The sequence below is a fragment of the Coptis chinensis genome, chromosome 4 (assembly GCF_015680905.1).
Source record: "Coptis chinensis isolate HL-2020 chromosome 4, ASM1568090v1, whole genome shotgun sequence".
In the NCBI taxonomy this organism is placed as follows: domain Eukaryota; kingdom Viridiplantae; phylum Streptophyta; class Magnoliopsida; order Ranunculales; family Ranunculaceae; genus Coptis; species Coptis chinensis.
Genome location: NC_141459.1, coordinates 72,295,218 through 72,309,506, shown reverse-complemented (window position 1 = coordinate 72,309,506; position 14,289 = coordinate 72,295,218). Strand labels below are relative to the sequence as shown.

General features: G+C 38.9%; 1 protein-coding gene across 1 annotated transcript; it reads left to right on the top strand.

Annotated features, from left to right (window-relative positions):
- LOC147504694 (uncharacterized) lies at positions 1 to 468 on the top strand. The gene has a single exon (XM_086605321.1). The coding sequence runs from the start codon at positions 1 to 3 to the stop codon at positions 466 to 468; it is 468 nt and encodes a 155-aa protein (XP_086461447.1).
- Positions 469 to 14,289: the final 13,821 nt, after the last annotated feature.

The window sequence follows — 14,289 nt, the reverse complement described above, 5'->3', positions numbered from 1 at the left end:
ATGGTCGACGCCTCTACTCCCAACAATGACTCTCATCCAGATTCTGATGATCCTTTCTTTGTCCACCACTCAGATAGCCCCAAGGTTATCCTCGTATCTCCTCTGTTATCAGGGGACAATTATCCGACTTGGTTACGGTCTATCTCTAGAGCCCTTCGAGCAAAGAATAAGTTTGGTTTTGTCGATGGCTCTGTAACACCTCCCAGCACTCCCAAAGAAAAATCCAAGTGGTCGCAATGTGATGACCTTGCTGCTTCATGGATTCTAAATTCTGTTACTCCAGATATCCGTGGCAGCATCCTTTATGCCGACTCTACATCCGAAATATGGAAAGATCTTGGTGATCGTTTTTCACAAACTAATGCACCCAAGGTTTTTCAACCAAGGATTCCGTCACTCTTTCTTAAGCAAGACAATCATCCGTATATGTTTATTTCACTTTGCTTAAATCTTTCTGGGATGAATTAAGTTCTTTATCTACTATGCCTGCTTGTACTTGTGGTCATGCATCTATTTTTGCCAAAGAGGTTGAAGACGGTCGGATTACATGAAATTCATGCAAGGCCTAGATGCTCGTTTTCAATCCATCCGCAATCAAATTCTCTTGATGGATCCTTTTCCTCGTATGTCCAAACTTTATTCTTTAATCCAACAAGAGGAGAAGCAACAAGAGATTCATGCACTCTCTCTTCTTTCTGCTCTAGATGCTGCTGCCCTGAGCACTCACTTTCAGAAGACCAACTGGGCTTCTTCTTCAAAATTAGGCCCGTCTAAACCTCCGCATCACAACAATGGTTCACCTCAGCCAAGAGCGCGCGTGCCCTCCAATACAGGGCAACCAAAGCGCGCATGCGTTCGTCCTTTCTACAACCACTGTAACCGAGTTGGACATCATATTGATACATGTTACAAACTGCACGGCTATCCACCCAAGCCTGCTCAAGCCAATTCGGTTGCTACAGGCTCCACTTCTCCTGTTTTCTCCAAAGAACAATACCACCAACTTCTCAATTTGCTTAATTCAGGTAGTACCACTTCACAAGCAAATCTGACATGTATATCTCTCTCGTGTTTTTTTAATTCCATATGGATCATTGACTCTGGTGCTACCAATCATGTCTGTTCGTCATTACATCTGTTTTCTCATTATCATGCTTGTTTAACACATTCTACTCTTAAAATGTCGGATGGCACAGACCATTTAATTACTCATGTTGGTAGTGTTATTCTCTCTCCACTGTTGCGTCTTGACAATGTTTTGTTTGTTCCCACTTTCCATTTTAACTTGCTATCCATTAGTGAACTAGTCAAATCTCACCCTATCTCTGTCACGTTCACTAATGATTCTTGTCTTTTCCAAGACCAGTTATCGAAGAAGATGATTGGATTGGGACGACTTAATGGGGGACTCTACCATCTCCAACTAGCTTCCGTTTGCTTATCCCACAACTCCACCACCAATCATTTATGGCGTTATCACTTAGGACATCTCTCTTCCACGCCTTTGCAGATTTTAGCTAAGCAGTTTCCTTTCATTTCTAGTTCCAATAATGCTACTTGCAATATATGTCCACAAGCTAAGCAAACACGTTTATCTTTTCCTCATAGTTCAATAAAAACTATTAGACCTTCCCAAATGATTCATTGTGACATTTGGGGTCCTTTTCATTTACCATCTTATTCCAAAGCTCGTTTTTTCTTAACTATTGTCGATGATTTTAGTCGTGCTACATGGATTTACTTTATAACTGTCAAATCTGAAACTACCATGCATTTACAATCTGTTTTTGCCATGGTTAATACTCAATTTCACTCTACAATACATTCACTCATATCTGGCCATAGCAACATTGATGACCATTTTCATGAAATCCAAGTCCTTCGATCCGACAATGGATCCGAATTTATATCCCATAACATGCAATAATTTTTTTCAAAATATGGGGTAATCTACCAACGTAGTTGCGTTGCTACTCCTCAACAAAATATTGTTGTTGAAAAAAACATCGTCACTTACCTTCAATTAATTAGTTAGAATAGCTTGTTTTAGATCTAGTTTTTACCTTCAATTAATTAGTGTTAGAACAAAGCAGATTATTATTTAGAATCACTATTAGTTTTATAATAAACTATTAGTTTTCATTTCAATTTAGTTATTGATTAAATTCTTATTTAGTTTTAGTTGTTTTAAATTCATAAATTAGGTTGTCTTCATTTTGATTCTTAGACTATTGTTTAAATTAGATTTATAAAGTTTAAATTAGTTATTAAATTATGACTTGTTATTATTGTTCTTGTGTTGGGAATGATAGTATAGAAATTTCACATCACACATTACTCTCACCATTGTTCTTTGTGTTTGTTCAATTGAATTTGTTTAAGTCTTGAGAGTTAAGAGTGGAACGATTCCGTACTCTATATATTACATGAATATATATGTGAGAGTAGAAAATAAAATAATTAATACCGTAAGAATGAAGTTAGAGTAATCTAGTTGAGTTTTTACGGTTATCAAATGGCGCCGCTGCCATCTTAATCTTGTTTAAGACAAGAATTCAATTGCTTGAATTCAAGGGGGAATCCCCCATTCTCTACCCACCCACCTTTTTAATTTTTTATTCTTATTTCTTAAATTTTTGAAACTGTTCACTGTTTTAGGCATAGGGGCTGCGGATTCACAGAGAAAAACACTGCAGTTAAGGTATTTGTAAATTTCAAAAAATTCTGAAATTTTACAGGCATAATTCTTAAGGTGTTATTGATTTACAATAATTTTGTCAGATTTTTTTCTAGTTGTTTTACCTAGTGAACTAATACGATCTTTACAGTGCTGCATTTCAGTTTTCAAACCGTAAGTTTTTTAAAAACAGAAAAGTAAGGTTACTTAGGTAGCTCCAAAAATTCTAAACTTTTTACACGAATATCTATCCTAAGTCAGGAGTTTTCATTAAAAATTTGATGAGTTTTTAAATTGTTTTGACCTCCTAACTAGTGGAGTGTTTTTAGTGTGTTTCTGCAGTTTTGCAAACACTTAATTTATGGAACAACAGATGATAAGTAGAGTTTGTAGAACTCCAATTACTCTAAAATTTTTACAAGAATACCCATGATCTGTCAGGAGTCTCCAGTAAAATTTTGGCTATTTTTTTCTTTGTTTTGATTGGTTAACCATTCGGTTGTTTGTATTGTGTCTGAAAATTGTTTCACAAACTTTGAAAGGTAGTAGAAGGACTTTCATAGCTCCGATTGATCTGAAATTTTACAGGCTACTTTATAGACGTCTTAGCAATCTACTATAAAAATTTCAAATTTTTTGGAGAGTGCGACCCGCGCCCATACAAGGCCAAACCTGAGCGCGACCCGCACCTAAAACACTGGACTTCTAAATTCCACCTGAGCGCAACCCGCGCCCTAGATAGCCTATTTCCAAGCGCGCCCTGTGCTTAACTGCCTGGACAAAGCACGAGCGCGACCCACGCCCTAGGTAGCCTATTTCCAAGTGCACCCCGCCAACCACCGAATTTGAGGTTAGGCAGCTGGTCGCTACCTCTACCAAGGCCATTTCGGCGCGACTCCACGCCTTTCTTCCTCGAGCGACCCGATTTTCAGAGGTCAGTCCAAATTTTCATTTCTTCAAGTTATTCAGTGTTTCTAACATCATACAAACACTGAGATCGGCGATACAAGACGCTATTCAAACGAGTAGCAAGAGGCATTCGCATACTCCTTCTTTCCACTCCTCGCCTCTCTTACGTTAGAGGAGTTTTAATTCTAGTATAATCGGGCTTGTTTTTCGTGAGACACAAATACCACACGCCTATCTAGAATTTCACACACTACACCTGCATCAATGGCTAAAGAACAAGAGACTCCTCTCTCTCTTTTTATAAAGCCCTAAACGATGGCCCTAAGTCATGTATCGTTCTTTTTGCACCTAGTGGGGGATTTTCGATTCCCCTAATATATTTAACTTGTTACCAATTTTTCATGGTTTAGACCACGAGATGCCTTTACCAAAGATATGCGTAGGATAGACCAAGTTCTCACTACATTCCATCATCCTAGCATAAGTCCGGATCAAGTTAAACTTAGGGTGTTTCCATTCACCCCAGCCCGACAAAGCGATCTTGTTAACGCCCAAACGCCAAACTCTGTGGACTCATGGGCTAATCTTGTTCAATTGTTCATGGAATAGTTTTACCCACCACTGAAGACAGATGAAATGCTTCAAAAGATTCATTTTCCACCAGAATCCTCATGAATCCTTTCCAGAGGCCTGGAATCATTTCACTGATCTTTTCATTGAATGCCCGCATCATAATCTTGCGAAGGACACGCTTGTTCGTGCCTTCTTCAAGGGGCTTTTACATCATCATAAGGAGGTTCTAGATATCATGACTGGGGGTAGTTTTCTTAGTAAAGGAGCCTCAGAGGCTTATAAATTCTTAGAGGATCAATCTAAGAGGAACAACAATTGGGGATCGGAGGTAACGAATCTTCCCGCTCTACTCCTTCTTCTTTTGAGGTTAAACCTGATTCCGAGCTTAAAACTCTTATCGATGCCCTCACTAAAAAGGTAGATGCCATCTCTATTAAATAACAATCCACTCCTGTCATGAACATTAAATCTACTCGTTGTAATGTCTGTTTTAGTCTTGAGCATTCCGACTTCTATTGTCCTCTTGTCTATGCACAACCACCACCACAACCATCTACCTTCCACCAGTTAACTCAACCTCAAGGACAAGGAAACTTAGGTGACCAGAATAGAGGTTTAGTGCCCATGGCCCAGAACTATCAACATCAAGACATGAACGCTCAACAAGCCTTAATTCTAATTCAACCATCTACAGACAAATTAGTAGTGACCTTGTTGGAAAAACAAAATCAAATTATGCAACAAAACTCAAACTTGATGAAAGATCAGCATTATCAAAACTCTAATATGATGAAACAAACGATGCAAATGATGCAGTCTTTGTGCCAAAAGGTTGTTGACATGTCTCCTAACCAAAATAATAACCAAACAAGCGTGTTTCTAGGTCAAGCAGTGCCTAATCCTAAGTCAACAAACACTGCCTTTGAAATAAACAATATTCACTCTAATGGTAATATAAACCAAGGGGACCTACAGGCAGTCACTACCCTTCGTTCAGGGAGAGTAGTTGATAATAAAGTAACTATGCCTGAAGACCACCCGCAAACAGAAGCTGAAAATGAAACCATACCAAAAACTGTAATAGAAACTAAAGACCCTACAACTGTAGAAGTACCAGTTAAACCACAACCCAAAGGAAAAACCTTACAAGACCCAATAATAGAAATTGAAGACCCTACACCTGTAGAGGTTCCAATATGGACACCTAGATGGAAAACTGATAGAGATAAAGCAAAGACTAATAATATTGCTAAATATAGAGAAAACCCCCCTAACCCCCGAGACTAGTTATGTCCTAAGAAGGACGAAAATTTTGATGAGATTAGGGAAGTGTTTAAAAATCTGACTATAAACCTACATTTTCTAGATGCTATAAAAAGTCTACCTAGACACGCTAAGTTTCTAAAAGAGTTGTGCACTAAAAAGAGGAAAACCAACATACCCCACGAAAGCATTCTTAATCAACAATATCTCTTTTATCCTAACATAACGGAATTGTTAAGTACAAGGACCCCGGTCGTCCTATCAGATAATGCACCTTAGGTGATACCTTCATAACAACTGCTTTATTAGACCTAGGGGCGAGTGTTAACTCACTCCCTTTTTATTTATATAAACAACTAGGTCTAACAAAACTTCAACCAACCAAAATGACTTTGCAGTTAGCCGATCGTTCTATTAAGTATCCCAAGGGTGTAGTTAAAAACATTCTCGTTAAAGTGTAGGATTTTTACTATCCAGCCGACTTTGTTATTCTTGACACAGAAGTTGCTCATGATTCTATTCCCAAATCAATTGTCGGGATGGCTCAATGACTCTTTCTTTTGGAAATATTTCTGTTGAAGTTAACATGCTTAGACAAAAGCAGAGACAACTAGGTTTTTGATAAAACGCTCTTAATTGTACGTTTATTGGTTTTTATACTTAGTTTCTTAAGTCTGAGGTCCACAGTCTGAAGTCTGAAGTCCAAAAACCAAAGTCCAAAGTCCAAATTCCAAAGTCCGTATAGTTGTACGTTTTAGTCAAGTTACCTTACTCACGTGGGTTTGGTATGATAGGTCAAGTAAGGGATCGTCAAACCTTAGGGCTCAGAAAAGGCTCACAACTGGAATTACAACTTTTGGTGAGTAGGATTTTAGGTTTTTTAGTTGGGTTTAATTAAATTAACAGTAATGCAAATAATGTAAATTACTATGGTGATTTATATGTAGGTAAATAAGATAGAGAAACAGGGAGAGGGTTAATCATACTCATGCAAGAATCGTTTTTTCAACAATTTATATTACCACATCACTACATCTTTAATTGCCCTCGTGGTTTGAGACGGCGCCGAGTATTGATCCCTAGCGATGCCCATATCTCGAGCGATTTCGACTAGCATAAGGAGTTGAACTAATATTTCATCTCGGAATATCATTTCAGCTCGGGCTTGATTCCACATAAGCCGGACAAATTGAGAGTCATCCGACACCATAGAGTTATACCCAAGACTATTCGAGCATCATCACTCCAAATTTGTACGCCTCTCCATTTTTGAGACCGGATGTCTAATCTATGCCTAATTCCTAAGTAGTAATTCTAGAATATTAAAGAGTCAATCCGGATTCTCACACGAGCAGGATAACCCTCCCCCTGAGGGGGGGGATTAGCTCATGGTCATTGAAGGAATAATAAAACTTGTTGTATACATTAAGTAAATAAATACAGGACAGGAATTAAACTAAAAAAGAAATGACTGTTATTAAGGGTAAAATGACTTACAGTATTTAAGCTGCTGGAATGAAAATGACGGAATGTAAGTGCTGAAATAAAACTAACTAAGTGCTAAGCGGATGCTAGAGCATGAAAATGCTGAAGGAAGAATATCAAAGGCAACCCCTTCATATATATAGGCTGATGTCTCGTGAAGGATTTAATTGGCTTTTGTTTGTTAGCTAATTGAAACATTCAAAACTTTTGAGAATCAAAGTTTTGTTTTTATTTGTTTTAAATTTTGTCTTTTACCTTATTAAGGTTTTGTCCTTTAGCCAATTTCAATTCAAACCACCTTGTTTGAATTGGTACGTGTCTTCTATATTGCGAGGTGACACTAAATTAAAACCATCACTTGCCACCTACCTATGCTGACTCGTCATGCTTTTTGGGCCCGCAAAGTGGGTCCACTTAGTATGTCCATGGGCTACCGATTTTAGTATTTTTTACAACTTTCTGGTTTTGCGTAGAGTTTGTCGCCTCGGGTCGCTTTGGCAGTTCACTAGCCAATGCCGGCACCTCGATTTATCGATTTGAGCTTCCGAAGTTTGTTGATTCTTTATATGTGGACCCGCTTCAGACCGGGTTTTGTTCTTTTGGAAACTTTGGCTCTAGTCGCCTCTATCATTTCATTTGGGGTTGAGTGGGAAACTTCAAATATTCCAAAGATTCGTATTGCCGATGCATGTTTTATCATTATATTCCTTTTAAATGCGGAAACATGCAAAAGTACGAAAATATAATTATTACATGATTATTAAATACATAATCGACCAAAATGCTATATCTCTCGGGGTTTAATATTACAGTTTTGGGTGCTTATCACACCACCCCCAAACAATATTTTGCTTGTCCTCAAGCAAAGAGGAGACATTAAAATGATAAGTGGTCAAAAATGTGTTGTCCTAAGCTAAATCTCATTTCGCAGAGTGCGGTTGCATTGACCGTATGCAACAAGGCCTTGAACCACTAGAAATTCCCTAGTGGACGAGTTATAGCCTCGTGAGAGTTTTCTAGAAGATACTCACAAACTTCATTTATACTACACAACGACTTCAAGAACAAAGGTTTGTTTTCTTAATTAATCTCGTGTATCTAGACATCTCACTAGCTGGGAAACAAGGATTTAATTCTTTCAATTTCAAGTTAATATACATACAATAATCAAAACATCTACGCATGAGCATGCATGCAGTGATCTTATAATGAAATGTACGAAAGGGGCGCTTCGGATCCTTTTGGATATCGTTCTTAAATAGGTTCTCACGGTGTATGTGTCAAAACATAATTTCTCTCTTATTTTTCCACTTAAGTTCTGCTTATCTCCAAGCGGTGGGCACACGCTTCCTCACATACTCAATGACAAATGAGGAGCCGAGGTCGAGAAGTCACAACTACTACTTATTATCACATTATCCTACTCCTAATCGAGCTAGAGGTCTTTATTAGGTGTTATGGGGCTTAGGAGGTAGGTAGTGTAAGAAACCTGGAATGGAAAATTCAAAAATGATAAGTATGAGAGAATAAGGTCTTCGAGATATTTATACTAGAGAATCCTTATTTTCTTTCCTGCTTCTAACATGAGTTTCCATACTTGGATTTTTCAAGCTTTTGTATTCCCTTTTGATTTGATTTTGGGGGGAATTCTTACCTTGATATTTCTTTTGATTTTTGGAAACATATTTCTATTTTCTTTTTCTTTTTCTTTTCTTCTGAAACAGGTAACTGATTTTGATTTGTAACAAGGTTTTTCTCTTCATTTTTCTGCACTTCATCCTATTTCTCATACTCATCATCTAGGTATGCTTATTTATTTGTGGTTAATAGATGGGTAATGATTTTTTTTTTGTGAAGTAGAAAGGATTAATGAAAGGTTCAGTGGAGCGATTAGTGGTAAATTTTTTTACAGGTGTGAATTTTTGGCTATATCGATCCAAAGAAGGCCTAAATTCTCGCCTAGGATTTGGGTAGTGATCAAGTAAGTAGACGTGTGAACTTCTCTTATTCGGAAGAACTACTCCTCTGTGTCATTACTTATATATCACACATTTTGAGGCTTTTGGTTAGATTCTTACAGATATGGAAACTAAGTTGTCTAACCGCGGGTCCCGTAAACTTATCACAAATACATTTAATGATAGTCGCATGAATGCTCATGAAAATATGTAAAAACTATTGTATAATGATTAAATTAAGTTTCTAAGAACAATTCCTAATTATGATGCTAGGGTGAGATTTCTAAATATTTTTCATCATAGAAAGGGAAACGAGAATTTGTCACTAAATACGTTTATTTAGACATCAAGTAAACTATATACAACTATGCATGCCTAATTTTTGCAAAAGGTTCTCACCACCCCAACAGTTAGACAATCGTGGTCCTCAAAGTGTTAAGAGGAAGAAAGAGTATACCCGAGAGGCTTTGAGCAAAAATATAGTGACATCTTCCACGTAAATTTATTATAACACACTATATATTATACATCATAAAAGTAGAAGCACAATCGTTAGGTTATTTATTTATTTCACATCAAAACGTGAAAACAAATATGTACATGCATCAACTCACATTGCCCCAACCTTGAACTGGGGATAGTCCATTCTTGCCTCGTCCCTGTAGAAATGTCATTCCTTTGCATCACGCCAATCTATCATAGCTTTCCAGACTTCGCTCCACTTCCTCTTTTTTGCATTGTCTAGATGAGCTATCATTTTATCATCATTAGGGAAAGAACGAACTTTCTTTAGATACCTTGCAGGGCGTCGCCATGTCCTAAATTGCAAAGAACGAATTATCTTGTTTGTTGGACACATAGAGTTGACCTTTACCCACTCCTGAAAGGTGGCCGCAAACTGTGGGAAGTATGTCCTCACTATCCCCGCATGCCAGAATCGCGTGGTGATATAGTCTTTTAGAAAAGACCGAGCCCTCTTAAGATTCTCAATTACTAGGTCTGTAATGTCAAAGGCGGTATGTTGCTGGGCCAAGGCATGGAATGTCTTACAAGCTGAATTTGATGCAGTGGAAAAATGCCAATCCCCCATGATGTTCAAAAGAATAAATAACATGGCAGTTCCAACATTCATGGTCATAATCGGTTAGTAGAATAGTGAAGTCCGCCATCGGCCCGACGCACGCTTCATCGACGCTGGCAATGCCATCGCCATACCGGCAGCAAAATCTTCGCTAGAATAGTCATTAAAGTCATTCTCTATCATGTATTGAATGGGGAGGTCCGGCTAAAGAGGAGGAAGGTCTAGAGCCATAGCAACAGTGGGCTCGTAAAAGTGTCGGGTGTTACCAATACGAGTGTAAATCCATTCAAAGAGAAACCCCCAGATAGCCGGTAGATCTTCCATGTGATCATAAAAATAAGTTGCCAAACCTCGGGAGTATGTCCGCTCGGGTGTAGAATAAGAGAGTTCCAACCAACTCGAGTGATGTAGTCTCTCGAAAAGATGTCCATATGCGGGGAAATTCAAAGAACGAATGGAAAGATTGTTCGAATCATCTTTGGAGCTTCCATTGTAGAAGAAGTGTGAAAAAAATGTGACCTGTTTAGACAAAGATAAACAAATATTAGAGTATGATGAGAATAATTAAGTAAAACAAATTACCATAGGAAAATTTCACTATAATTAAAAACTAAAAAGAAAATGACAAATAATATAAAATTGCAAAATTTAAATGGTTTCATGGGCCCAAGTAACGGCGAGGATCCTTTTGTGGGAGGGATCCATTTATAAGATTTTCTATGTCGTTAATCCGCAAAACAGCCCGCTGCAACATTTCGCTTTAATGCCGGTAAATCTCGCTGGTTCTCCATTATGAGAGTATGATTTGCCAAGAACCGGGTGTGGTCGTGGCAAGAATTGTGCTTGTTCCTTTTCGCTTATTGTCCGCAGTCCTGAAATTCAAGAAGATCGGTGATGATAATGTTCGACGCTTTGAATAATGTCATCGATCCTTGTTGCATTAAACGGCCCTTCCATGGGATTAAATACGCTGCATAATGCATTTTCAAAGAAGAAGATGTTGTCACGGAACAATCTTCGCCGGTTTCTGCGACCGACATGGTTCTTTGCAACGCCGGGGTCCGTAATCCGCTCCTACATAACCGAGTGAATGGTAAGAATGTTAGCCGCTCAAGAGGTGTATGAGGAGAAGTACTAGAAAAATCCCAACGTATCATGATAAGTGTCACAATGGTTGGTAAAGGAGCTGCCTTTTTCCCGCATCGCGCGATCGCATTTCGTGAGAAATTTAATAATGCAAAAATCATTGCAGCAGTTACTCTGAAGACCCGCAGTAGATGGAGGAGGGGTTTGGTTATTTCGGAAGTCTTAGACGTGCCGAGCACATTATGAGCTACCCATTGGATCACAGATAATTGGTTCTTTTGCAAAGATTGCTGATAAACAATACGGTTTTTCCGGTTGTATTCGCCGTGAAGGATAGTTGCAAACATCAGATGCCTGATATTGTCGAAAGGTGAATCCTGAAGGTGTACTCGTTGGTTTGTAATAGGAATTTGAAGTACCTCAGAGATGATTTCCATAGTTAATTCACGCTCGCATCCGTTAGCATGGACAAAGAATTGCCCATTTTCGAAATAACCGCTTTTATAGAACAACAAGACCAATTCTCTGGAATAAAATGCTTGCTTATGATGTAAAAGAGGGTACCATCATCGACGTGATATTTCTATGTCAAAAAAGGGATGAAAAAGACTATTTTGGAAATTTTCCATAAAATTTTGCTCGGGCACGAAACTTCGAGTGAGGGCCATTAAAGATGGAGTGGTGAAGAAATTTTTTTTTGGAAAAAGAGAAGTTAGATTTTTGAGGTGTCTATCCTTGTTATAAATAGGCACCAATCCGAAAATGTAAAAGGTACAGATCGAGGTGTCACAGGATAGTTAGACCACGTGTATCTTCTAAGATATGCGTAAAAGTGGATGTAGTGTGGATGAGAAGAATGGGGCATGTGACAAGGAGTGCCCCCCCCGTCAAAATAAGCGTAAGTAGAAGGACAAGGAAAATGTAGATATACTATCACAATAAGATGTAAGAACGTACAACGGTATGGAAACATAACATAATGATACGGGGAATGAAATACAAACCTAAATATTAGACAGAACTATATACCACATTAACAACATTAGTATAATTAAACAAACAAGCATGAAAACTTGATTAGCATATTCAATTTGCCGTTGTTCAAACTTTTCTAGTGCATCCATGAAACTTGAAATTTGGAGCGGACTAAAACGATTTTTTAGAGTAAGAAGTGTAGAGGGAAGAATATGAAATGAGTGAATGTGGAGGAAGTGTTGAACTTATTTATAGAAAGAAAATTGCCGTTTTCTGACCGTTTTTTGTGCGTTTTCATGACCGTTTAATAAAACGTTAGTGTACGGTAAAGTTTGATGTTAAGTGTGACATCTAAAATATATATGTATATATATTTATATATATCTATATCAATTATTATTACTAATATTATTATATATGTTCCTACCTATATAATATAATATTAGACATAACTAATATATCCATGCATAAATTTTTAGAAAATAACCTACTATTAAGCTGGAAATGCAAACACGTAAATCAAATATCTGACATAAATATTATACAAGACTAGAAAAATAAACTAGCTACTGATGATCCTCAGGAGCTGCAGAAGAATCCTCGGGGGCTGCAGAAGAAGAACCAGGAGTCCTGCGACGTCGTGCAGTACGAGCTCCCGTGGAGGCTAACTGCTCCCTGGATATCACCCGAGTATCCATCACCGAAAGCTCGAAATCGATGCTGGCTCGCCATGAACATTCGTTGGAACCGGTTCTCGGCGAGAAGCATATGGTCCCAAATGCGCCATGGAAGCTCTCATTTCTGTTGGAATTCGCCCATGCCGCTCATTATCGACTTCGTGGCAGTGGTCATATCTGTCTTTAACTTGCCCAAGGTATGTCTCATCGATACCGGTGAGTGTACATGTCTCTCAAACCACTGTTCACAGCACGTAAGGCCTCTATGGGGTGGGTGATCTTACTCATGGCAGTCTCATCAAAGTAGGGTGGGTGCGATGAGCCTACGCTAGCGTGCTCAGGAGCCCTTGGTGCTGTGGGTTCCCAAGGGGTCCAGTATGCATTTCTTGAAGACAAGCATATTCTCATATTATGGTATAGGGAGTAACGGGGTGGCGAACAGAAAACCCAAGGTAATCATAACTTGTGTTACCAGAATAACAAGAGGGGCAGATCTAAGAGTGGCATGTGTAATAATATCAAAAAGAAAGGTAACGATGCGGAAGTTACCCTTTCGCCCCGAGGATCCAGAGAAGGTGGAGGAAGGTCTTGTTGATGTCCGGGGGCTTTGAGGTGCCAATGACGCTCAAATCCCAGCCATTGAGTCCGACCTAACCGGTTCCGTCGCCGACCGACGCCGATACGCCGCGATTTTCCGTCTATGTTGTACTCTCCCTCGATTAGCGGTCGAGCATTAGGTCATAAGTCCGTGGGTACACGGATTGCTTGCCGAAGTCGTGACGCGTGTCGACTGCAGGGAATGCCGGTGATCCCGGAGAGCAAAACAGGTGTGACTTCGTATGCGACACCCTCGACGGTAACCCAAAAATGGTCGCCATTAAAGCTCCCATTGTCGTAGAATTTCATCACCAAATCCTTTGAATAAAGCCCTCCATTAGCATATAACAAGTACTCTCATCCTCTAGAGTGGATTTCATTATCAAAGAATGGAGCAAACATCCCGTTTTCAAATAAATTTCCAAAAAATTTCTCCACACAAATACGCCTGTTACCATCCATCACTGGTCTTAAGGAGAGGCTGGATATTGATTAATGATGAGAGGGAGAAATGGGACTTGCTGACGGAAGGGAATTGTGGTCGGAGTTGTAACAGTCTCGCGCGAGACCTGGATTTAGTGTGGGCCTATCTCGTGCGATACTTAAACAAGAGGGGGCAAGATCCGGAATTTAGGGAAGAAGAAATGAGTGATGGTAACGTGTGTGGTCAGGTTTGTCGGGTTTAAAGGGCCCAAGATTTTGATATTTTGGTTGGGCCAAAAAATTTCCCAAGCCTAAATCAAGCCAAAAGCCCGATTTAAGCCTAAAAAAATCTAAACGCTTACCCACGACTCGTTTGGACTCCGAATTGGATGAATGAGATATCCAAATGATCGGCACAAAAAATGCTATCCAATTGTATGAGTCATTCTCAAAGGTCACAAGAGATTTTGAAAAGAAAGAGAGTGTTTTATTTATATACAAGGGAAATATACGTGAAGAACACTGGATGTCTAGAAGAGTCACCATCTAAATTCATAGACAACTGTCATGTCGGCTCTGGAGCGA

Excerpts from the sequence above, each read along its gene's own strand:
- LOC147504694 (XM_086605321.1), top strand. The coding sequence starts at position 1 with ATGGTCGACGCCTCTACTCCCAACAATGACTCTCATCCAGATTCTGAT.